Source organism: Takifugu rubripes, chromosome 11 (assembly GCF_901000725.2).
Source record: "Takifugu rubripes chromosome 11, fTakRub1.2, whole genome shotgun sequence".
Taxonomy (NCBI): domain Eukaryota; kingdom Metazoa; phylum Chordata; class Actinopteri; order Tetraodontiformes; family Tetraodontidae; genus Takifugu; species Takifugu rubripes.
The window spans coordinates 1,261,404-1,287,995 of NC_042295.1; the positions used below are offsets into that span (position 1 = coordinate 1,261,404).

Sequence of the window (26,592 nt, forward strand, 5' to 3'; positions counted from 1 at the left end):
CGCCTCCCCCGGTGGGGGTGCTGTTTGTAAGGCATCATAATTTATAACGGAGCAGAGTGGATTTGATTTCAGCGCGCGGGGGCTCGCCAGCAGGGCGCCAGCCTGCAATCAGGGGAATCAGCAGCTCGCGCAGGGCCTGCAAACACACACACACACACACACACACACACACACGCACAGAGCAGCCCCCCCACATAGAGACAGCTAGAATGGAAAGTATTATCAGTGGCCACAAACGGACAGTGTTTCTCGTCACCCAACTCCCCGGATGCTCCCTCTGCAGCCCGGCACCTTCTCAGCTTCACTTTCAGACTCGCTGCAGCTGCTCCGGCTCCCCCCTCTCCCCCGTCTCCCCCCCTCCCTCCCTCCCCTCTGCGTCTGGCTTGCATTATCTGCGTCTTCCCTCCCCGCGCTCTACCTCTCTTACTCATTGTCTCTCATTACCACTCATTACCTTTTTGTCGGGGGCAAGAGGCTCTCAGACATCTCAGACATCACAGCAGCTTTTCCAAAGACAACGGCGGTTCACCGGGAGGTCATTCCCAACTGTTTGAGTCCTCCTGCGTCCCTGTCAAATATTTGCCTTCATCCCCTCCTCTCTGCCCCCCCTTGGGCAAAAGATACACTATATTTTTTTTTATCTTTCTTACACATTTGCCAGTTGCAATTTCCCCTCCATAAATCCCTCTGCTGTGGCAGGCAATGCCAGACGATGGGGATGATCCTCTCCTGCACAAGGTCGGGGCCCGAACAAGAGGGAAGGGGGGGCAAAGATAATGTTTTTCTTTGGGTTGCCTCTCTTTTTTTGCCTCCTGTTAGTCCCAACTGTCATTTTGACAGGAGGAAACGCAGATTAAAGGCAGCGGAGCCGTTTTGGTTTTGATGAAAACGCTCCCACAGATTGTGTTTACGGCTTTGTGCAACAGTCTGAGATGACTCCTCTCCGTACGCAACCGTCCCGGCCGCTGCCCGGCTCTTACGGAAAAGGCGGCGCTCCCCCTGCGAGGAATCTGCTCAAATTCACATGGACGTTGTGCTTAGGTTGGGGTAATTTTAAACTGACCGCTCCGTGTGAAAAGACCCCGTGTAATCACAAAAGCATGTGAGGAAACACTTTGGAAAACCACTTTTTTTTTTTGCTTCTTCCTGTAGCTGTTGTGAAAAAGCACATTTGGCGGTGGTAAAAGAGCTCTTCCAGCTCCCCGCTTTGCATGTGCGCGTCTGTTTATGCCTCGGCGAGGCTGACTGGCGTGACCCTCCGCGGCTCTCACACACACGCAGCCGTCCTGAAACTTTCCAGAACAAGGAAAGCGTCCGAATGGGTCGGCCTGAACTCCCCCCCCCCCCCCGGCTCGCCAGGACAAAGTCTGTTTGAGGCCGTGACACAGAGCGGCTGATTGTCTGGAGGGTTCCCAGCAGGCGAGTGGGAGTGCTGGTGACGCCGGGGAGCGCACAGCTGCCTCGCACTGTTCCTCCGCCGCTCTGTTTATTGCTCCTCGCCCTGCTGTTGATGTTGCGGCTACGCCCCGACACGTGGGGGATTGATACCCGCACATAAACAGTCCGAGCGGGCCAAATTGGCCTCTTCCTGTAGGTGAGGAGGCGTCTGGGACGCAGCGTCACCTGTTGCGTGGCGCGGGCAATGTGCGGACCTGCTGTTCGCCGTCGGGTCCGAAACAGATGCGGTTCACACCTGACTGGCTCTTCTAATTACGCTCCGCAGGCACCAGGAGGACGTTAGGAAGCTCCTTCAATTATAGAGCCATACAGGCCATTTCCAGACAGATGCAGCTGCGTTTCAGAGGGCTCTAACCTAGCAAACATAGACAGCAGGGTGTCAGGGACGCGCTAAAACAAGGCACCCATCGGCCGCCTTTGATGTAATATCCTCACTTCTATCCGTTATGCCTTGCGTGGTCATGTCCCCCCCCCATCCCGCTGACGTCGGGTCGCCGGGCTGCAGCTGTGTTTGATCCTTTGGGGAAGCAGAGCGTTTTAATCTGAGGCCTCGGCTACCGTGCTGTTCTGTTCCTGCTCTTATATTAGGATGATTGGACATCTGCTGCGGGCTAAGCTAAGCTGTGAATGCTAGTCCAATCTCCTAAAGGAAATTTGGCTGATGCCGTCGCCTAAGACGGCGCGTTCGCGGCGCAGATGCGATCGGACAGAGAGGGAAAATCCAGCCAAATGTGCGGCAGTACATAAATATGTGCGAGGAACAGCGTGCCGTGCCTGTTGCACATGTGTATTCTCACCGCTGGCTGTGTCCGCGCCATCTTTCTCCATTTAGTATAATTAATACCCTGCCTTTCCACCGCTTTTGGATTGGTTCGCCTTTATCTAACCCCGGCTAATGACGGCAAGAAATGCTTTATGAGCTCAGAAGAATAACATACAAGCCCCGAACGCACACCCTCCGCATCAAAACGCTACAATTAGCTCATTTCTGTTTGCCGGACGTTTCAGAACCACATGAGTTGGACAGGAAGCAGGTCATTTCTCTGCTGCTACATGCTCCAGCAGCAAAAGTTCAGAGCAAGGGCTCATCTCATGAAAAGGCTCCGGCATGAGGCTTTTCTCTTTCCACTCGACCCCACGCTCCACTTGGCCCCGTCCAAACTACACGGGAGAGCGTGTTAGCCGCACATTAGACCCACTTCGGGTGGTGATTAATTGGCTGTCGGAGTTTGACTGATTGCTTAATCAAACTTTAGGGGCTGAAAAACTGCAGGGGAAATGGCTCCGTGGACAAGAGCAGGTGAATTCAATGTAAACGTTTGATAAATGTCCGTGTTTGGCGGCCTCTTGCTTCCTCGCCGGCAGTGACCGTGACAGTGTGTATTCTGCGTGCGTCACGTGGCGCACGGGTGTGCCTCCTCTGTATTCAAAGGTCACCCACCTGACTGGATATAATCCCTGTGATCACATCTACACCTCATCTCCATACACTGACGTCGTGAAATCTGCTGCGGTCGACAGCCTTTGAGCTAACGTGCTAGCACCAGGATACCACAGGTGCACGGCGTTTCATACATCCCAGTTGGTCCTGCTGGTTTCAGGTTCCGGGCCTGTTTCCGGGCTCCCTTGTTGTTGTTTTTTTCCACTTCTGTTACTGCTCTTTAACGGCTCCTCCACTCTCCCTTTCATTAAAGCAGGGGACGCTCTCCTCCAATCAGATCTCTTTATTCTGATAAACCCGAGTGTCGCCGGGCAGACTGTGGCTGACATATTCACTTCTCTGCCAATGGAAATAAACCTAATGACCTTGGTCGCCTTGCCAACTTGTGTGTGTGTGTGTGTGTGTGTGTGTGTGTGTGTGTGTGTGTGTGTGTGTGTGTGTGTGTGTGTGCGCTGCACTAATGGTTATACAGTTGTAGTTGTTTCATTTAAGTCAGAGTTATGAAGTGCTATGGAGCCCTTTTAGGTTTTATCCTCCCTTGGCAGCAGTTAGGATCTATATTACAAAGGTTAGACGGCTTTACGGTCACTCTTTTTTTTTTGTTGCTTTCTCTTGTTCCCCCCCCGCCTTCCCCTCGTGCACGTCTGCACTTACACAATCACGCACACTCAAATGAAGCTGCGCTGGCTGCAGCCTTTCTGCACGAGCTCTACACAAATTTAATCAAAAAGTCCTAATGGGTTCTTTGTGGGACGTACCCTCGTGTGTGTTTGTGTTTGTGTGTAGGGAGGCTGAAGGGGGGGCTTTATGGGGGGGGGGGCGCGGTTGATTGGAGGGCACATGTGTGATGTGGCTGAGAGATCAAACACACACACGCATGATGAATGTGAGAGCGGAGGGGCAGCACTCTGTTTTTTCTGCTTCTGATCAAGGTTCGGGTGTTCTTGGTTCATTAAACACACACACACACACACACACACACACTCTCTTTGAGTTTGTCATTGACAGTAAAAGTACTCTTGAAGCATATTTCTAGTTTGCCACTTATCTGCATGTGTGTGTGTGTGTGTGTGTGTGTGTGTGTGTGTGTGTGGGAGGTTGTCGGCCAGTAATGAGGTCAATCTCTTGTGCGGAGCTAAAACCTGTGTGTCTTTATCTCTGTTACATGGGCAGAGGATTATTCCCATCACTCTGGACACCATTTTCCCTTTCAGCTCTCTCCCACACACGTTTCAGCACCACTTCCAGTAAATCCATTCATGGCTGATCGGCACGTTCGTCCCTTCTCGCTCCCTTTCTTTATTATTGTTCCTTTTGCGTGGGTCTATATCCCCAACCTCGCCAATATAAAGTCCCTCAGCTGGAGGCTGATTATTCCCCCCGTTCCTAAACTCACACTTCTCTCCTGCCTCTCATGCAACAATAACTTCAAACACACAGTTTTGGATTCTTGCTCTTTAATAGAACCGTTGCAGCTGAGTTGGAAACACGTGTGTGTTGACCTCTAGTTTTGATTGAACACCCCCCCCCCCCCTATCTTTGCCACATGTTCGTCAGGGATACAAACATTTCTTCTTTTGTAGTCCTCCAGCTGGTCAGTAGGTGGTTCTGCTCTGCCTCCTCAGTGCTCAGCGCTAAAGCTGCTCCACTGACATGTCAGTAGGTGCCTTCACGTGTCCTTCACGTGTCCTTGACGTGTCCTTTCTCCTCCCAGAAAGGCTGTTTGAGATGACTCGACAGCTTCACACCTGCTCCGACGGTGCGAGGCCGAATCCGATCGGCCGCTTGTGTAAATGCCCTTTAGTGTGCGGCTTGTTTGGGCGCTTCGGCGTGGGTCCATATGCACCGTTTCTGTTGTTCCGTCTCACACACACACACACACACACACACACATTCGCAGTCTGTTTCCCCATAATTGCCGACACCCCCCCGCCCTCTGTTCACTTCACACATGACGTGGCCCACCTTTTCACCCATCTGTCGGAACTCTGCGTGCGCCGCGGCTTGTCATGCGAGGCCGGAGCGGCGTTGATCAGCGGGCCAGGCCGATGGCATATGGCCATGTCCTGGGGTGCTGCGGCGTGGAGGAATCCACGCTCTCAAACTGAACAGACAGCAGCGTGTGCACACGGCTGTATGGGTAGCGATGTGCCAACGCTGCATATGCAACTCATCAAGCGGAGTGCGGAGCCTCATCGGGGGAGGCCGGCAGCGTCTCAAACAGCTTCCTGAGCTCCTTTAGGTTTGGGAGGCATCGGAAGAGCTCGGGCCACGTTTAGAGGGCGGGGCCACGGGGCCAGGGTTGGCACAGCAGCCTCGGGGTCATTAAGGGCCTGTGGATCTGGAGTGTGAGGCTCTGGGTGTGACTGGTGTGTGTGTGTGTGTGTGTGTGGGTGTGGGTGTGAACTGAAGGATGCTGCAAATCCACCACAGCAGCTCCTCCCATCAGTCCTGGGAATCCTGGATTTGTGATTAGATTTATTACAGATTTAATCTCAGCTGTGAAATATGTATTTTCATTCATTAGTGTCGCCCGTGGACGGGTCATGTGACCCGTGCTGGGGGAAAATCTACATCAAGAGTTGACCCAGCCCCTTTTTGTCATGTGACTGTCCTGCGTCCCAGCCTCTTTGGTGAGAGGATGGGAATAGTTTCACACCTTGAACAGGATATTTCCTGATTCTTTCACACCCTCTGTCACCGGATTCTACAGCCGCTTAATAAAGAGCGCGTCCCGCCTCTGCAGCGGCGCCGGTCCATTTCCTCCCAACTAACGCGGCCTGCCGGTGAATTTGAATCCAATGATTTTCTTGATGGCAGCATTATACTGAGGGACGGAGAGCCAGTAGAAGGGAGGGGACTTAACCCTTGCTCCTCCGCGTCGTGGATTAAATGGAGCCTGTTTATTACGAGCTGGGATTGGGGATTAAGTGGTCCCTCACCTCTGCAGGAGGCACTCGGGGATTGTCCTGGGATGCAGCTGATGCATCAGGACCCGGCACTCACCGGCGGGAGCGCCGTCGGCTGTCCGTTTAATTAGGAACTCGTCCAGCAGGTGGACACAGATCAGCGCGTCAGGAGAAACGTGCAAAAAGAAGCACGAAGGAGGTCAAATAGGACCAATAAAGCAGAGCTTGAATATTCGAGAGCAGGTGGGATGGAGCGCTCTCCGGATCGGGAGCGTCTCACTCCTCACCGCTCCGGTGTGGATGTTTCTCCTCCGTGGGAGCGGGTCGACGTCTCGCCCTGCGTGGTCGCAGGATTCCTGTTTGGACTGGAAGCTCTGGTGGCGTCCGCTCGGCGTCGGCAGACCTGCCTTTGGTTAGACTCCCCTTCACCTTCCTGAAAGTGCTTTCTTTTTCTTTTTCTTTTTCTTTTTCTTTGCAAATTGTAAAACTCCCGATTTGCTTTGTACCATCTGGACGTCCTTTGATCCTCATAAACGCAGTCATCATTCAGAGCAGAAAAAAACGACTTAAATACGCAGCTTATATGTTCCAGTACAGCCTGTTCCATAGCTTGATGGTGTTCACGTACACAAAGATCACACGGACGGGAGTCCAGCAGGTCTCCTGATGGACTCCTAGCACTAGCAAGGTGCTGTGTGCGTGTGTGTGTGTGTGTGTGTGTGTGTGTGTGTGTGCGTGTTGTGTTCTTTGGCCCTCCTCTTCAGGAACAGAGGGAATGTGTGTGTGTGTGTGTGTGTGTAGGTTTTGTGTCTGATGTTGTCTTTAACAGTTTCCCTCTGAAGTCTTGTCAGACCTGCCAAACACACACACACGCACACACACACGCACGCACGCTCACAGCCCCTCTAAACCATTGTTTCTCACACAGCGGGGCACAGGGTCGATTGCCAGTTGCAGAGCATTATCAGCCTTCCCGTGTCAGCCGCTCCGTGCGTGTGTGTGTGTGTGTGTGAGAGAGAGAGAGTGTGTGTATTTTTGCAGACATGCTCTCAGCTGAAGGAGCTGGTTCACGGTCCGGTCAGAGCTGCCTTATTTCCTTTTAATTGACTTAAGATGGGCAAACAAGGCCTCGGCAAGCACACGGTACCCATTACACTCACGCACAAGAAACACACAACGCCGGAGTGGACGCTAATGAAGCACGCGCACTAACGCACACAAGCGCAATTGCTCCTGCGTGTGTTAGCTACTTTACAGTTCCATCAGACCAAACGAAGGGGTTGTGTTTTCCCACTCGGCACCGCTGACCTCCAGCCACCTGCAGCTCTGTGAGAACCGCTCTGTGGGGGGGGACGGGGGGGTTAAAGCCAGCAGGTTCATACGCACCAAAAAACAACCTGTTAACAGGTGATTAGATTGAACCAGCAGCTAGCTTCTGACTGGAGATGTTTCTATAGGCGAACATTCTGCTCCACCATCCTTTAATTGTAGCGGCGCTTTTATTTCGGCGTGACCTCTAGCGGAGGATCGGTTGAGCTCGTTTCTGCCACCGCCGCCACCGCCAGCGTCCCACCCAATCATCTGTCACCGGCATCTCTGTGTGCTCGCCGTAGCTGCATGCTGCTCCATCCGATCGGCCGCGTACCTGGTGCATGCTGAAGTAAGCTAACATGTTAACATGCTAACATCAGCGACAGAGGTTTGAAACCCAACGTATTTTGTCTCCTGCAGGTTATTCCGTAAAAAAATAAGAGGCTCTTCGATCTCCAAATCGCCGGTTCAGCCTCGTTCTCTCTTCCCTCGCATGTACGCTTTTCATTTGCACTGCCCTCCCAGTCAACCCTCCGCCCCCCCCTCACTCGCTACCTAATCATTATTTTATCATTGGTGTGAGAGAGAAGAGGACAGAGGAGGAGGAAGAGAGGAAGATGGCCAGCTCTCTCCATGTCTCTCGTTCCGTCTGTGTGCCCCATTTTCATGCCGGCGGGACAGTTTGGCGCTCCTCCCACAGCTGATTGGTCACTACGGATGAGAAAAGCTTGGTTGTTTGATCCCAGACGGGTGATTTAGGCCCCCTGCTGGGTCCGAAGGGCGTAACGCGGACGCCCGAAGGAGCTTCAACCGTGGCGTAAAGCCTCACGCTGAGAGAGAAGTGTGGAAGAAAGAGTGCGTGGTAGCAATGTGAAGCAACGCAGACGCAGAGACCAGCAAAATACTGTCTTAGAAAGAGTCAAACACCGTCTCCATGACAACAGCAGCAGGTGTGTTTTACCTGTAGCGTCAGCGAACCAGCGCACACTCAGCAGAACGGCTGTTATCGTTCATTTAGCTTCACAGATGAATAAAGGTCTCTAGCAAAGGCAGAGGTGGCCGAGCACGCACGTGCACGCAGCCTCCCAGAGTTGATCACCTTCAGATCTGGTGATCAACCTTCTGCCATTTTAAACCCAGCACACACACACTCACACACACTTAAGTCCCCCACAGTCTCCATCTTCTAACGTGTTGTCATTATTTTTGCTGCTGTTTCAATGTGTAAATGACTGAGTTCTAATATCTAACAACTAATCAATGTAATCAGTGTGTGTGAGCTTATTAAAGGTGTGTGTGTGCACGTGTCCAACACTTGATGTTGTCTGTATGTTCCTCAGCAAAAGTTTGAACTCAGTGCTCACTGAGCTGTGTGTGCCTTAAATGAAACTGCAGTTATGTGGGAAAATATGTGCCTGGATGCATGGACACACACACGTGCACACGTGCACACGTGCACGCGCAGAGCCACCCACACGCCACCATCTTTTCTCAATTCCAGCTCATTTAAGCATTACACCGACCGCGCTTGTGTGTTGTGTGCAAGGACAAAGAGCAACCTCACATGATGTTGGCCCCTGGCGGAGGGTGTGTGTGTGTCTGTGTGTGTGTGTGCGTGTGTGTGTGTGTGACAGCATCCACACGATGGGAGCCAAGAATGGTGTTTGTGTGCATGTGTGTTTTGCATTATTTATACATATGGATGAAGGAGTGTTCCGAGGGGTCTTTGGGGTCTTTGTTTAGACTAAATAAATAACTGGTTGTGGGACACACACACACACACACACACACACATATTTAAAATTCCATTTATTTCAAACAATGTGCTATGAATTTTTCATCACCTATTTATGCGCTCCACATTCTTCCAGGGTGACGTGGCTCATTTAGCGTGGCGGACGTTTCCATACCTGAACTTTCGGATCCATTCCACCTCCTGGTCAGCTGACTGAGCAGCTTTTGAGGATCCACTTTCTTCTCGTTTCTCCTCCTTTAACCCGGGTCGTTACCCCAGCAACCTTGATCTAACCCCAACCCTGCGAAGGCCTTCCGTCCCGGGCTTCCACGTTCCGCCGCGTCCATGTTGGCGTTGGACTGCGCTCCCAATTCGAAGCATTACGCTCCGCTTTGTAATCAACTCCAACAATTATAACCTCACGGCGTCCCTCTGATTACCGTCCTGGTGTATTTTGGACCGTTCTGGAAATGTCAAAAGAAAAAAAAAAGAAAAGGCCTGGTCCCAGCAGAACTGTAGGTTACTCAAATTTACAGTAACTTTGTGTGTGTGTGTGTGTGTGTGTGTGTGTGTGTGTGTGTTTGGGCCGCTCTCCCTTTGAAGTGTTCATTCCCTCTAAATTACAGTGCAGCTTTAATTGAAGCGCCACCATGTGATTGGGCCGCAGTATAAAGTACAAAGAGTGTGTGTCCGCTCCGGACGGTGGAGGTGAAAGTTCAAACGGGACGGCCGAGCGAGAGAGGCCACGTTCCAACCAAGGGTGTGTAAGAGGCGTAGGCAGGGGAGGCGTCGGCGTGCCGCTGCCGAGGTGACGTACGACTGGAAGAAAGGGCTGTTGCGTGAGGGGGCGTCCCAGTTGTGCTCCTAAATGTGTGTATCCAGCAGCCAGCTGTGACAAAGCTCTCTCTCTCTCTCTCTCTCACACACACACACACACACACACACACACACACACTGGCCGAGGTGAGGGCGTCTTTGGCTCCAGGCTGTGCTGGCCTCACCTACGGCCTCCCCGGCCTACTGAAAGTTGCATGGCCGCCGGCCGCCTCATGCATGGTGCATGAGCCCGTCCACGCCATCAGATGATATACACGCCGCACTGGCACCTGCGCCCGCGCTCGCCGAGCAGCGCGCGATCCATTTTTCATCAGCACGTGCAGCGGGACGCCTCTTTCAGGACGGGAGCCGGGCTGCTGCTCGGTGGCAGGAGGTTGTTGTTTTCAGACTCTTTCTTTGTTCTTTCTTTGCTTTGCGATTTAGGCGTTTTTCTTCCTTTTTAAAGGTCAAACTGGATGAAAACAGAGCATTTATTTTAGCCTCTTTTCTTCCTGTTGCTTCCCTGGTCTGGAAACCAGCAGCACACTTTTTAATCAAATCATATCCGTATGAAAACGTCGGGCTGCTATTTACTCTCTCTACCCGTTGGCATCCTTTTATGTTTGTTGCCTTTGATCCCTAAATTACCGATAAACTCTCCATGAGAGACGAGATGTTTGTTTCCCCTCATGTCTTGTTTTTTACCCTAAAAAAGCCCTCCATCACTCACCACAGATTACCAGACACCAAATCCCATTAACCATGTCGCGATGTTTGTTTGACGGCTGCGCTCATGATGTCACGGCGTATGTCCGGGTCGGTCCGGATGGGATCCGCACCTCGTGGTGGGTCCAGGAGCTTCGCACGGGCCGGAATTTCTCCACAGATGTTAGAGGTCAGGGCACCAGCTTTAGTCTCCAGTCTCATTCACATAGAGATGAGTTCACTTGGTGGTGGGGTTTCTGTTGCCATGGATACAGACACTTGATTGACACTCGTTTTCTTGGTTCAGTTTTGGCAATGTTGCGATGTGATCCTGACCACTTCCTGGTGCCCCCCGGGTGGTTAGATCAGCACAACTCGCCTCCACTCCTGTCCCCAACACCTGAGGCGCTGACGGAAGCCGCGCCCGCCGCCGCCGTCTCCCGCGCTCAAGCTAGCGTGCTAGCTGCAATGAGGCCGAGCCCCCTTCAGCGAGTCTTCCCCACAAAGCGCAGGCTGCTAAATGAAAACCATCCCTGGCCGCCTGCTTCCCGAGTTCTGCTCTGGGACAGGAGCAGTGGGGTCAGCAGCTGGTGGAGGATATGGCAATTGTTTATGAAAAAAAAAATGCTTTCTCAAGCCCACCAAAAACACACACTTGGGGGAGGGAAAATTAAAAAAAGAAAAAAAAAAAGAAAGCCTCCGTCCCTGAGCAGCCAACAGCTGGGAAGGGTTGGGAGTAGCCTGGAGGCTGGCAAGTCACCCTCCTCCCTCCCCGGTCCAGATGGGGGAGGTTAGGCTGAGGCTAGCTGCAGCAAAAAAAAAAAAGAAAAGCCACCCCTCCTCCCCACCACTCCACTTCCCAAACTTCCCATTCCCATTAAGAGGAGGCTGAAGATTGCAGAGGAAGGCAAAGGAGGAAGAAAAGCAAAAGAGCATGACTGCTCTGTTTTTCACCCCCTGCCCCCCCCCCCCCCACCCACCACCCCCCACCTCCCTCCTCAGCCTAATCAAATAAAGCAGGAAGCTTCCGAGACGGAAGAGGAGTGTTTATTGATATTTGCGTGAGCTCCCTCACCCCTTGTCTTCCCCCTGCTGTTTATTATTTTCTCTCCACTCCTGCGGATTCCGATATCGCCGCTGCCTCTTGGCTCCCGCTCCGCTGCAAACTTCAGAACTGTAGCAAAACGCTGTTTTCTTTTTAAGTTCTCACACTGCGAATTGAACCGTGGGGAATTTACACCGCAAGTCGACATCTGCTCCTAAATGGCTACAAACGGTCAATTTATTGTAATAAGAGGGTGTCATGTGGAATAGAATAGCCTTAAATAAGAATTGATGATCCTCGCCATCAATCCAAATGGTCGGACATGAAGGCGGGAGCCAAGGAAAGCCTGGCGAGAGGATCGGCTTACCGCCGCTTACGTTTTAGTGCTCGGGAAAGTTGAAATTGCGCCTTTAAGTAGCCTCAGCCTCAGCTCAGGAGTGACCTCTAAGTGGAAGCCTGTGTTGGAAACTGGAAGAGTAACCTGGCGCGGATCACATGGGGAATGATGCCGGTGGAGAAAATCCGTCATCCCACCTGAAGCCGCTAGCTCCCTCCCGATAACTCATCCACATCCCGCTAAAGTGGCAGCCGAGGGCCCGCAGTTGGAAGTGATTAGCTCGCAGGGATGGGACTGGTGCGTCTGAGCGATATTGAAACAGTAAACATTGTGGAATAAAGCGTCTTGAACCCGGGCCAAACCTCTGTCACTTCCTGTGAGCAGCGGCGCGGACGCCAGCACGTTTCCAACCTTTAAATAGGCCCCAATAAAAGCCCCAAACATCCACTGCTCAGCTGGGCTGATGTAAAAATCATCTGCTGAGCTGTTTAAAACGAGGCCCTATTTATTTTAAAGCGTCGTATTCCGCCGCTCGCTTTCATGTTGTGACGCGCCGCGTCGGACAGCGGCGCTGGCGTGCCAGGAGCGGCACGTCCGTTTTCCGATACCGCTATCCAGTAGTCGTCTCTTCAACGTTTGGCATTTAAAACCAGTTGGTGACCGCTGAGGCGATCTGGTGTTTGAATGACGTGGTGCTGAGAAGTTGCCCGCGGTAACAAAGGGAAACTTTTTTTTCCCCTCCTTCTTGAGCCGCCACTGAGAGTCTGTCTTGTTATTTTCAATGGTCCTTTTGTTGGAGGTCATTGAGAGGCGACAGCTTGATTTCCCCTCAAGCCATCCGTGTGAGTGTGCGCGCGTGTGTGTGTGTGTGTGTGTGTGTGTGTGTGAGGGAGAGAGAGAGAGAGAGAAAGAGAGAAAGAGAAAGAGTGCTGCTTTCATATCACTTGTCATACCATTGTGTGTGTGTGTGTGTGTGTGTGTGTGTGTGTGTGTGTGTGTGTGTGTGTGTGTGTGTGTGTGTGTGTGTGTGTGGGAGAGAGGGAGTGAGGTAACCCAAGCCTACCTGCAGCCCTATGGGCTGCTGCAACTGCTTGGTAGAGGTCAGAACTCATGACCTCTGGGGTCTGGGGCAGATCACTGTCCTGGGGTGATGCCCTCTCTCTCCCTCTCTCTCTCTCTCTCACTCGCTCATTCTTATTTTTATAAATCAGAATTATTTTGACATGATCTTGACCATGTGTACTTGTGCCAAAAGAAATCCACGACACACAGGAAGAGGATCAAGGACAGAAAGTCAGAATAAAAGAAAGACAAAAGATAAAAGAGTAAAAAAGTAAAAAGGTGGAGCGAAGAATAAACCAAGCTGAGACCAGACAAAAATGAAAACGGCACAAAAAAGTCTCGCTTTTGATTTCAAATGGCCAACACGGACACACACGACCTCACATCCTGTGGATATCACTATGTTTCTGAGGACACACTCCACCAATCAGAAATGAAGACATTCGACCGTCCTTTAACCTGAACCAAAAGCCTAAAAGACCTTTAAAGACCTGCAAACACCTCTCCATAATGCTGCCTAGAAACCACACACACACACACACACACACACATTTGTCATACAGAAAACCATTTGTAGGATGTAATTGGAAAGTAATAGAGTTTTGGTCTAAAAGGGGTTAAAGGTGAAAGGTCAGCAGAGTGTTGTTGAAGAGGCCTCAGCTAGCAGTCACCAGACTGAGGTCACACGTGTGTGTGTGTGTGTGTGTGTGTGTGTGTGTGTGCGTACGTCAAGGAGCAGAAGAATGATGCCGGTCAATGTGCAAAGAAGAAGAAAACCAGTCCATCAGCGGCACGTTTAGCATCGTCTGTAGCGTCTGTACCTTTTGTAGCTCTACGCATTTTAAAGCCCTCACACACTCGCACGCGGGTCCAACTGAACCGGGTCCAACTGAACCGGACGCGACGCCCTCACCTGGACCTCCTCCTGATGAACGTTTGGAGGACGTTACCCCTCTCAGAAGTCACCGGCATCATAAAGCGATTTTACAGCGCAGCCGAGATTGAGTTAGCGCGTGGGAGTCCGAAGCCTCCGTCCTGCTGACATACTGTAGTTGGTAATTAATTAGTCTGCGTCTGGCGCGGATGTAGGCGACTGTTGCACGCAGCTCCAAGCATCGGGCAGAACCCAAATCTCTAATTGAATATCCAGACAGACATCATGAGGTCGGAGAGCATTTCCAAGCAGAGGCCGGTAAACAAGACGAAATTCTAATTAGCGCTCATTATCACTTGGCGATCGCATCCACAGGCTCCCGGAAATGTTATTAAGCTAAGAAAGAGGAGGAAGAGAAAGAGTCTTCCTGGCTGGATGAAGGACAATTATCTCACTCACGAGGTCGGGTGTCGTATCCTCTCAGCACATCGCTCCCGATTTAATTCTGATGTCTTCTGTAATGAGGAAAAAAACCTGGATTGGTGATTAATGACTCTCCGTCTGCTGCTGTTACATTTAAAACAGAACGAAAGTGACGTCGCCCGAATGTAAAGTCGAACAGTCGCCGAGAACCAAGATTTTGATGAAAGGGGACGTTTCTGAGCGGTTCTGGGAGCGGGAGGCGCTGTCATTTAAACACATGGAAACTGGCGAATCCCACAGTCCCTGAACGCTGACAGTGGCGCCTTGTTCCGAGCGCTCGATCAAACCGGGCAGGTAAATCCTGGAGTCAGCATAATCAAGTCAGCTGGTAATCGTTTCAGGTGATATAATTACACAGTAACGTGCTTAAATAACCCATGTCCCGAGTGTGGACTCCAACAAACAAAGCTAATGAAATTACGACATTAGCTGTAGGTTGTGTGTTTCGTGAGAATGCTAGCAGAGCGCGCGCGTGTGTGTGTGTGTGTGTGTGTGTGTGTGTGTGTCGTCCCTGTTAGCACTGTGAATCAGCCTGTAAACAGACACCTATGAGCAGCTGGGCGCTTGGCTCCAGCACAGAGAAGAGAGGAACTGTTGACCCACACACACACACACACACACACACACACACACACACTCTGTGTGTGCGTGGAGCAGAAAGAGGTACATCACCAAACAAAGACACAAACATCCATAAACACACACATCCAGTGGACAGCACGCTCTCACACAAACGTTTCCCACCGGAGACAGACGCTGCCATGTTTACTGCCTCGCCGGAAACCTCCGCAGGAAGGAGCAGGCGTCTCGCGCCCCTCATCCCCACCTCCTTCTCTCCTCCCGCTTCCAAATGCGTTCCGTGTTCCTTTCGGACGTCGCTGCATCAACACTTTGCTGCGTTTATTTGTCCGAGGCAACGACCCGGCGAGCTTTATTAGTCTCATATCTAAATCAGGAGGGGGCGGAGGGGACAAAGTTTCCGGACGAGCACGCCAGTGGACACACTCTGGAGAATGTAAACCGAGGCCGGAGCAGGAGTGATAACAAATAAGTGATGTGCTGGAGCTGTGAGCCGTGCACTCCCGCTGTTTTTGTTTTCTGCTCCGAAGGACACCCAGTCTGGCTGCAGCGCGCGCCAGGAAAACACTCCAGAAGCTTCCAAACATCGTCGGCCAGTCTGTCTCCCCCTCCAGAGCCGTCCTGTCCTGACCTTCACACACTCCAAGGAAGTCTTTCTGTTATTCCTGCGAACCGGGATGAGCCAGCATCTGATAATTCCCCACCGGTACCCGGGAGGGGGGACGGACTACATTTCCCTGCTTGACCAATCCCATCGGTGACTGGTTTATTAAAAAGGTCGACAACCACGTCTTCCCGGATCTTCTCTCCTATGACCATGATTTCCCGCGGCCCACCTCCGTCTGGCCCAGAGTCCTCGGCGGCGCCCCGAGCCTGCAGTTATTTTGGTCTTGAATTGACATATTTTCTGGTTTTGAATTCTCCGGCAGCTTCTTCCAGATTTCCTCTTTGGTCCCAGTCAGCGTTCTGGCCTGGGCCTGGTCCTCCCCCCGTGTAACCAAGCCCGCCGTTCCTCATTGATTCCTTTTCTATTCTACGTTCCAAAGACCAAAAGTTGCGAGCGGTGTTAACGGGACTCCTCCCTCCAGAGTTCCCGACCTTCTGGAACGCAGCGCTTCCTGAAGGGGCCTTTTCTGGAAAGGAAAAAGAATAAATCTAGAACACGCTGTGGTGGACGCGCACGAGACTCGGAGCGTTTAACACGGAGGAGAAGTCGTTTTGCATATGTGAGGGCCCGGGGGAGGATGAGATGTCCTGAAGCTGCTGACTCAGCGGTTCTAAACCGGGTTTTTCTCTCATCTGCACATGGTTTTGTTCCCCAGCTCCACATTGAGGCTCTTTCTAAACATCATATAGAACCGGCGGTTTCTGACTCGCGGCCACGGAGCGAGGCGTTCAGGTGGAGGAGCGCTTGTAAACGCCGGTTGTGTTGAAACTTAATCCACATGTGAAGCCGTTTCTCGTCAGGAGGTCGTGGCGAAACGCTTTAACAAGACAGCGCCTGTGCTTCCAGCCTCTCCATGCAAACCCGCTCTGTACACGCTGTCCTGCTCGTTACTGACAGTCAGGAACAGCTAATTGTGTGCATGTGGGCCTTTTACTCCTCTCTCTGTCTCTTTCCCTCCCGCTTCGCTCCTCCTTTGGATCCGTCGCCCTTTTCCCGACCGGCAGCACAAGAAAATAAAAGTTTTCCTCCCCAAAAACACGACGGTCCTCGGAATAGCGCTGCCCCTTAGCTGCCCGGTGGACCTTTTAAAAGGCTTAAAAACCCACGTGTACTCCCCCGGTTCCCCCAGAGCCACGTATTGAAAGTGCTGGATAATCGTGGGGAAGATCAACACCGTGGCTCCGTCCCACGGACTTCTAAAGAACTTTATCACTTTGAGCGTCTCGCTATCCGTCACGTTGCCCAAATGTAAATGCAAGTGTCAACAGACGCACGAGAGCTTTTCTCGGTACTGTCCCTCCTGGACTCGTTGGACAGTAAATATTTAGACACTGAGAGTGATAGAGGCCCAGCGAGCCGGACCTTGAACTCCGGATTCTCCCACACTGGGCTTGGAGTCGGGGGTTGAGGGGAGGGGCGTGGCCACCACGCATGGCTGAACACGCCCACGTAAACACGGAGTGTCCCGCGTCCTGTCCTGGTGCAGAAATACGTCCTGTGCCCATCACTTCAGCTCATTCCCCAGCGAATTAACAGTGCGTGTTTCCCTAATTGGGAATGTTCGTACCCTTAAATGACAATGGCTCCTTCTCCAGAGCCAGAACTGGTATCCTTAACTGACTCGTTGGGTCCAAACATGGAAAGTTAATCAGTTTACTGGTTTGGAGGCCTAAAGAAAACATGAAGATTAAAGCAAAGAACTGGGGGAATTTTCTTAATGGCCAATGAAAATCATTCCAGTCCGCATGGTGTTGAGAACATTCCCGGATGCAGATCGGGACTAAAAAAAGATTAGCCACAGACCGAGACCCCGACGTGGAGATAGAGGAATGGCGGCTGTGCTAACGGAGGCGACGCCCTCGTCTCCGCCGGTGCCCCGATGATGCTGGTGGACACGCGGGTTGTTTTATTCCTAAGTGTTTATTCCAGACGTTCCAATTCCAATCACGCGCAGCGAGACAGGAGGGCCTCCTGGACTCCGTGACATCCCTGTGACCCTTCATGCAGAACACACTCGGTGCCTCTCTGTGTGTGAACCCGGGCTCTGGTTGGGGGGGGGCTGTCTTTCTTGCTCCAGGCCTGGATGAACTTCCTGCTAAGGTGGGATAAACGAAAGGAGGGATGCTGGGAAAGGGCGAGGCGGCGGGATGAGAGGAGTCTGAGCCCAGCTTAGACCGCCTCCATCCCTACTGGCCATCATTTCCCCCCCCCCGTCCCTGTCCCCTGCTCCAACCCGGAGCTGCTTTTAAAGAGAGCAGAGACACTTAGTGCTGTCGGAACGCTTGTAAAAGCCTCCGCTCCTTTTCTTCGCTGACTCCGCCGCGCATCAAAGGCCGAAGCTGTTTAACAGCGCCGCCGGCCGCCGTGGGTCAGGGCGCCGCACGCCGGTGTGTGTGTGTGTGTGTGTGTGTGTGTGTGTGTGAGTTTGGTGCCCAGGAAGCTTTTTCATTTGGATGTAGGGGGAGACTGATATCATAAGGTCTCCAAAGAAAGGAATAAAGCCTCTGAGATGTTCCTTTCAGGCACAAGGCAGCAATATCAGCCGTCCCCACGTCACAAAACTGAGAATATCAAGGATTTATCCAGGCCGATAGCTCATACGTGTCCGATGTCTGTGGCGACTCGGCGTTCCGAGGGTGTGATCCCAGCGTTAACTATGAACGTGGAGGCTTTTCCATCAGAACTGATCCTTTTTGTTATTGGTTCCGAGCTGTTGTCTAATCGCTTGTGTTCGCTCTTCTTTTCCATGTGGCGCTCTCTGTTCCGTGTGTCCTGATCTCCTGTCGTGATCCAGGTGAGTGTCACGCTTCCTGCTTCCCGACAAAGGCCGGCTTTCTCTCGGTCACGCTCCCCCCCCCCCCCCCAGTTTCGATGTCGGGCCCTCGGCACTCCCACCACATGACCCCACATTCTGACCCAACACCCCGTCATTATTTTAATCAAATGTTATTACCGCCATTCTGAGGACAATTGGGTTTTGTCGGGTGCCCTTTTCTGTTACCCCCCCCCCCCCGTCCCGGTGCTAGCCCCGGAGCCCCCGTCCACAGTAACACACAAACACACACTCGTCGACAACAACCGTCCCAGGCGAGTGTAACAAGTGGACTAGTGACATCTCGGGGGGGTCCGGCACTGAAAACACAGATCACACTGTTCAATGCTGACCAACTGCGTTTGAATCTTCAGGAAGAGCGTTCTGGGTGGGGGGGCTGGGGGGGGTGGGGGGGGGGGGGGTGATTGAAGTGTTAAGGATGTTGTGTTTGGCTGGCCTGTCAAGACGGGGCGCAAAGTGTGTTTTAGAACTCTGCCCATGTGGTTTTGGTTCATCCTCTTTCAGTTTGTATGGGAGCAAGGCTTTTGATGGGGGGGGGCACAAGGCGTCGGGCCCACTGCGCACTTCAAATAGAATCTTGCCCCGTCGTCCTCACCCCTCCCTTTATGTTTACACCACTGTATAATAGAATTTCAGATCATCTCAGAAGAAGAGAGTAGATCGGTTTAGGGATGGGGGGGGGGGGGTATATGTGCGTGTGAAGCAAGGGAGGCGAGAAGGAGGGGCAGTTGGTGAATAGCCTCCTGTGTAGTAATCAGCAGGCTGAGCCCCCCAGGATGGGGGAAGAAGACCAGGATAAAGACTGTAAGTGTTCTGAAGATGTGACCGCCACACCACCGCTTCTTTTGCCTTGTGGGCACTAGGAAAGAATTCACAGATCTGTCATCTGCCAGACATTACCCCCCCCACTCCCACCCCCCCACCCCCCCACCCCAACCCCTCCTGCTTTCACACAGACACACATACACATCCCGGCCCGAGTCCTCGCGACTCCTTCCTGTAACTTTGGATGACCTCCACCTCAGACCAGACGCTCAATAAGCAGTAGATCCTTCCGCGCCCCCCCCCCCCCCCCCGGACTGGTGTGAGAGGACTTAGCCGGCGTCTCACAAACTTATGAGTCGCCTTCAGGTAGCCGACGGAAACCAGGTCAGGTTGGAAAACCCGGGATGCGTTTCCTGCTGGCTGCACTCCGGCGAGGAGGCGATAGAAACATGACACGCCGACGGGGGGGGGGGGGGGGGAAATTCCTCATGCATGGCTACTAACTAAACATGAAATGTTTATGTTGTCTGTGCATGGAAGTGTGTGTGTGGATGCGCGCGCTCGGGAAAAACAAGGCCCACGATCCGCGTCAGGCGCCTCCCACCCTTTTATGTATCCTTGCATCGGGGGGGGGGGCAATAGGACAGGACATTAACATCCCACCAGCACCTCTCTTCCCTCCTTCGGTTTCTCACCCTCTCTCCTCTCTGTTGACACGGCCTCCTCCCGCCCCCCCCCTCCGGAGGATCGGAGGAGGTGGAAGCTGGAGGCCCGGATGGAGCGAGAGAGGACAAAGTGATGCGTGAGAGGGAAGCGCCTCCAGCAGCTCGCCGCACTCACAGAGTAGAACCGCTCTTCTCACGCCGCCGTCCGTCCGTCCGTCGTCCGTCCGTCGTCCGTCCGTCCGTAATCCTCCCAGTTCCTCTTTATCTCGTGTTCTACATTCGTCACCTCGGTGTTTAGAGGCGTGAAAGAGCCAAATTGGGAGCTTTTATTTTGCCTTGATAGATTTCCCTCACGGACAAATCAGAAGGGAGGTGAAGGGAAGATTGAGCTGTATCAGGTTGCGTCCAGTTTGGAAGCTAACGGAGGACTGAGAGGCAGAAACGTTGGTGTCCAACTGAGACGTTCTGGGCAGGCTTTTGTTGCTCTTGTTACATTTCATTAGGATTCTTGATAAAAGACTGGAGGCGGTTCACGCCAGAAATAGGATGTGGCGTATGAGGCCCGACCATCGGGAACTGTTTACCTTCGGTATGACATTAACACCCAGCGCACGTACGTTAAGGGCCCTCTCAGAAAGTACAGTGTGCGGTCAAAGCCAGGGATTTGCTCAAATTAGGCTCTCAAAGATAGCGTAGCATAAGTGGAAACAAATGTGGATTCCTCCGCTGTGTTATTGTAACGATACTCAGGCGAGGCTTCGCGACGGTTCGAACCTGAGCGCAGGGCGAAAGCGAGGCGGAGAAAGACCAAACGCTGGGAGCTAATGCTCCAGGGTGGTATAACGAGACACCGCGAGTGTTTAGAGAAGCCGTGCCCTTCCAACACGCTGCCTCTGGGATCTGTAGGAGGGCCTACTTATGCCTCCGCATCCATTGAGTCCTCTGTTTTACATGGTAATGAATGGCGGTCGGAGAAACAGTGTCCTGTATCAAAGAACTGAAGCAACATGCCTTTCTCACGGAGCCGGAGAAGTGGCCCTTTGTCACGGCGGACGCCTGCTATCAACTCCCAGCATCTTGCAAAATATGCCCCATTGTTGGAGGAAACCAACTCCGTTTACAACGCCGGAGCGAAAGCATTCCTGAAGCCAGCCGTGCTGGCCCCTCCCCCTGGGGGACAGGGTTACTCTGACGCTCACCTTTATTTCATTATCTTGTGTTAAATATCTTTGTTTTAAACATTTTACTATGACCTGAACCCATCGTGGATCAAGCTAGCAGCACGATAGCAACACACGCTAGTGTGGACAACTCATTTTCAAGCTTCTGAATAAGTTGGGTGTTTCTTTGATTTCTTTGGATGATGACGAAGCTAACGTCAGGACTTCTTATCTTAGGTGATGTCCAAACACAGACAGACAGCTAGGTTTGCATGGTGGTAATGAGTTTAGAAAAGCTAAGAAGACACGTACCTTGATTAGTTACAGACGTTTAAGGCCATAAATTTGACGATTGATGGGGGGAAAAACAGCCCGAACAGCAGCCAGAATTCGGGTGCATGCCTCTCCCTTTCTGGCCCAGATTCCAGACTTTTGAATGAATTATCAAGCTTTAATAACTACAAAATGTTGGCTGTGTCCCCTTTTTTTTTAGCCTTAGCACGTAGCATTAGCATCCGGCAAGGCGTAGAAGGGGGGTTAAATGTAATTCCGCGTCTCAGTGAGGAACATACAGGGCTCGAGAAGAGGCTAAACTCATATCTGTCTGCGAATAAGCACAGTAAACCCTTGGAGGGGGGGGGGGGGGGGCTTTCTCTGCGAAAATGGTGGCAGTGAAAATAGCGCTTGGGGAAAACAGGCGGTTGAGTCCATTTTAAAAGCCCCAGCAGCACCACCGCATCCACTCCCCCAGCACGATGTTGGCGGTGTTGGAATGTTTTTCATCAGAAGGGGGCTATCTACTCGTCTCCAGCCCCGGCATGAGTGAGAGAGAGAGAGAGAGAGAGTGAGAAAGCATTTATTTATAGGTATCTGAAAGCTGCGGGGCCTTGAAACTCTGGGATGTATTATGACGTGTCTCTGGAACAGCAAAAACAAAACCCCTCACAGCCCGATCCGGCTATTTTTGTCACCTAGGTTAGCTCCCAATTGGACCCGGTAAAAGCTACAGTCTCACTCCTCCCCTCCGTCCACATTACCTTGTTAGCGCTAACGCTTCGTTTTTAGCGTGCGCGAAAACAAATGCGTGCGTCCCGTGAAAGCGCCGCCACCGAGAGTCCCCCTGACCTGTAGGACAACCGCTGAAACACCGACGCTGAGTGCGTCCGTCTCCAGGATCGCTTGTCCTCCTGTCGCCAGGAATGTTAGCGGCGTGTACCACGCCTGCGTGGACAAAGTAGTTTGTGGGCCTGGCTCCATGCAGAATCTAGTCTGAAGTGGATCTCTCCCCCTGGCGCTAACAACTCCGATGATGAAGTCAGCACCTCTCAACATCTCACCCCTTAATGGAGTCTTCACTGCCTTTGTCCTTAACCATCCATTTTCATTAATAATTCAGGGGGAGAAAGGAAAACCGTTTGAGTGGGTAACACTGATCCAGTGTGCTCAACCAATCTATGCAGTGTAAGTAATAAAATACCGCGCACTCAGACGACACAATAAAAGAGATGGAGACAGAGGAGACGCTTGTTAAAAATGTAAGTAGACGGAAGTTACCCGAAGACGGGACGGGGAGGAGGCAGGGGCGGCTCGGGAGTCAGAAGACACAGCAGCGACGTCTTAGTGTCGAGGTTAATCAGCAAAACAGGCCGGTAGCAGCTGGTGCGCCGGCGTATCCTGGCGGTCCGCGGAGGACGCCTGTCTGGGCAGAGCCTGACTGGATGTGATGCGCCCTCGATGCAGCTGACTGATGCTAATTAGGATTAGCGCCCGTTGCGCTAAACTGACACAAGACATTCCAGGGCCAGCCCTTCCACAGTTGTCAAACTCCACCGTATGTTTCCTTCGCCCCCCCCCCCACACAACCTAAAACAGCACCTTTCGGGCCGACCGCGTCCTCAAAGACCCGACCGCGGCGTCTGCCGGCGCACCGGCTGGAAAAGGTCGCGCTGCACTTTTGAACTTTCCCTCCCAATAAGGCCGGATTCTTCCCCCTGACGCGCGGAGGGGGGGGGGGATCCATAAGTCTTCCCAGAAGGATGATTGGGCCGGACTCGGGGCTCGGATTTTGCTAGACCCACGTGGCTCTGAAGAGGTGCGGGGGAGAGCGGATGGCTCCTTTTTGATTTTGGAGGGGGGTCTTTTTTTCCGAGGTATTAGATCCATGAACTGGGAGTGCTGTATTGAATATTTTATCGACTGTCTGCTTGCCCCGTGCTGACCTGCCTGACATGCTAAGTTCCCGGCTCGCTGGAGACGCCACGTCACTTCGCATCAGCCCAGCCACCCGTAAGGCTCTCCTGCATTTCCTGTGAATAAACTCGCACACAGTGGGGGAGGAAGGGAGGCCAGGGCAGAGGGGCAGTGGGACTGAGACCAGGAGGAAACACACACATTTACACACAAATTCTTTCTCTCAAGAACAACAGCTACAGTACGAACTCCCCTGGTCAGAGCCCAGTGAGTCCTCTGAAAGCAGCCAGTGAGTTGAAACGACCTGAAACCTCTATTTTAATTACAGCTTCCCCGTCCATAAAGTCGGAGGCACCGGCGGAGGCCGCAGCCAGCGGCGCGATTAGACACGAACATGATGAATAATCCAACAAGGCCACAATTAGAAATGCTATTTAGGATGAATGATCCGCGCCTAAATGATAAAATAGGATTGATATGTTTTAAAACAGTCTCAGATCAGCTAGCAAACGCACCCACGCGACCATGTTCGTACGGGTTGCCGACGAACGCTGCAACTTGTTACCCTCGCGGGAAAAGGGCGCCGATCCAACGGCTAAAATGGACAGTTTTCGACACAAAAGCGTGTCAGAGGTATGCGAAGCAAGCATAGCGGGGCCTTGTGAATCACATTAGATGGTTAACATCGGCACAACAATACCAGGTTGAGCTGTGCTCCGAGGGTGTGAACACGCTCTCTCACCCCTCCCCTCGCCCCCCCCCGCCCCCCCGTCTCTGGCTCATTACTGGCAGCGAGCTTTCTAATGTGTTAAAATTCAGTGGGGTGGAAACGTCAGCCAACGGACTTTGGTCCCCCAACGGTCTTTACTTATTCATGCAAGCTAGCCCTTCCCCAGGACAGGCTAGCACTGAACCACGAGGACAGCAGGGCCTCAAAGAAGTGACCCCTCGCTAGGGTCGTTCGGCGTGTTCGCCCAACGCGGCGACGGGCGGTCACGTGACCGGAACAGTCGTCTGGTTGGGGCTGACGTCGCCACTTGGAGTCGGTGTGGTTTTCCTTGGTTTTGCCTTGATTGTCCCCGTTGCCCCTTTGGGTCCGGAGCCACAGGTGTCCTTTATTTTCCGACGAGATCGTTGGGCCAAGGCACCGACGATACCGCTGGAGCTGGGGGTCAGGGATTGTTTCCATACGTTCATCGGATTGGTGCCGGACTCAAACTTCTCCTTGGATATTGTATCGCCTGCCTGTGTCTAAAAATAGCCCGCGCATTAGCCCACAAATCCCCCCGCTGGTCCTACCTCTCCCTGACACGTCTCTTGCCATTTACTATTTAATCGCTGTCCTCTCTTAATCCTTCCATGGCTGCCTCACACATTCCCCAACCCCAACACGCTCCGTCTCCTCCCTGTCCTCCTAAATTCCTCTCCTTCAGCCATCAAAGCGCCGTCCGCCAACGCCACATCAGTACGCCGGCTCCCTGCTTCCATTCGCCAAATAAAAGACAAACTGCTGCAGCCTGGAGAATTGTTTTACATTTGGCCCCGGTTCGGATTCGAGCTGGGTTTTCTTCTCCTCCTGCACACATCTGTAACCACAGAGACTGGGATGTACCAACCGGGCGTGTTCTGGGCTTTGAGTGGCGATTGTTGTGGCGGCCGGATCATCTGAACGCCATCGTGGGGCTGCCATAGGTCCGTGGCCACACCGCGGGCCCCTGGGTCCAGGCTGACCTGAGCCCGGTAGCTGCCCGACGCACTTTTAATTTAATGTGGCAGTTTTATTTCTCCTTCCCGAAACGGAGCGCAATTATGTTTTTCCCCAAACATGTTTGTGCTCCCAAAATAAACAAGTTAAAGCAGCAATTATATCTGTTCTAACAATCCCAAAGCCGACCTCAGCCCTTTTATTCCACGGTTTCCGAGGAGCGGAGCGATGTCGGAACATGCGCTCTCCTTCGCTACATGCGGCGATCATCACACCCACCTTCCATGAATAGTGGATGAGCCTCCCCGACCGACACCCCCTCAAAGATAAGCCTGATTCAGACCAACTATGAAGGGGAACTGGGATATTTCATCAGCCTGTAAATAATTGAACCGCCTACTTAACCTCGGCTCCTTTCCTTTGTATTATCAGAGTTCGGCGTGTACCTGTGCCGCCTGTGCCGCGTGATTATTGTACCTCATTGGTTATTTAACTTGGTGTATTTTTTATGGGCCGACAGCTTTGAGGATCCGATACAGCGAGGGACATTTGGCCGGAGCTTCCGTGTCTCGTCTCTGCAGGCGTAGAAAGGGTTGGCTAATTGGTGCGGCCTGTTTTAAGCCACGTTCTCACCTTCATCTCCTAAGACGGAGGATTCGGGCCCCGTTCGTGGTCCCGGCCGGGTACCCGCGTCCTCATCGGGGACGCGCGGTGGCAAACGGCGGTTCATGTCGCGGTCAAACGTCTTCCGCCCGGACAAACGCAGCGTAACGACCGTTATTACCGCTGCTTTCCCCGTTAGCTAATTGAGAAAACAGTCGCAGCAACGCTTCCCTGCATGATCTCAAGCACGTTCAGCAGACTCGCACAAACATCCTTTGGCACTCAGAAGGTGTGTGTGTGTGTGTGTGTGTGTGTGTGTGTGTGTCCGTCCCAAGCCGCCGCTGAACCACTACGGTCCCAGCGTGTCAGAAAGCCATTAAAAGCCCGTCTCCTAAAACGGTTTCTCAGCTGGCTCCTGTAGCCTCTCCTCTCAGGCCATATTTAATAAATAAAGCCGTCGGCACTCTTCGGTGTCCAGGCCAGAGAGCTTCTGCAAAGAGTGTGTGTGTGTGTGTGTGTGTGTGTGTGTGTGTGTGTGTGTGTGCTGGGTGGGGGGGGAGTGAGAGGGTCACTATTATATCTTGCTAAAAAGCTCCAAGTGTAATCCAGCCGCAGGTCAGAACTTTAAAAGTGCAAGCGTGCGCGTGCTCGTGGGGGTGAGCGTGCACAAGGGGGAGGGGTTTTAAAAGGTTCCGGAGGAGTGAAGGTCAGGTGATGGAGAGAGCGTGAGCCACAAACCTCTCCGCCACGTCCTGCTCTTCCCCTCTGCTGCCCATGAAAGTTTGATGTCAGAATTAGGTTGTTGACTCATCTCGCACCTCCGTGCTCATAGTATTGACAGGCCGCCGGCGCTCTGCTGAGCACGCCGCCGAGCACGCCGCCGAGCACGTGCACTCCCACCGGCGCCGCCTCACCTCCGCTCCCTCGGTTTTCAATCTGTGGCGTCAGCCGGCAGCATCAGAAGTGTTTTAACAGAGCTTTAATGGCCCCGGCCCCAAACCTCACCTCCAACACACGCGTCAAACGCACGCGCTCACGCTCGCGCTCTCGTGCACGCTGCGGGTTGGAAATAGCCGGCTGGTGGTGGAAAAAGTGCTGAACAGGGGGGGGAAAGAGAGAGAGAAGAGCTCGTTGTGCTGGAGGAGGACGTGCCCGATGCCGTAGCTAGGACCGCTGCGTGAGCCGATGCCGTAGCTAGGACCGCTGCGGGGGCCGATGCCGTAGCTAGGACCGCTGCGTCTGCTGATGC

General features: G+C 52.7%; 1 protein-coding gene across 3 annotated transcripts in view; it reads left to right on the forward strand.

Moving 5' to 3' along the window:
* Positions 1 to 26,592, forward strand: part of bcas3 (BCAS3 microtubule associated cell migration factor) — a 176,716-nt gene that overhangs the window by 92,223 nt on the left and 57,901 nt on the right. Inside the window, exon 23 of one of the 3 annotated variants that reach the window (XM_029844237.1) lies at positions 8,991 to 9,010. The exons of 1 other annotated variant lie outside the window; for it this stretch is intronic. In XM_029844237.1, the coding sequence (XP_029700097.1) occupies positions 8,991 to 8,995 (5 nt within the window). In that variant the 3' untranslated portion in view covers positions 8,996 to 9,010. Of the gene's footprint in view, positions 1 to 7,539; positions 8,475 to 8,990; positions 9,011 to 26,592 lie in introns of those variants that run through there. One more of the 3 variants, XM_029844236.1, reaches the window with a different exon arrangement.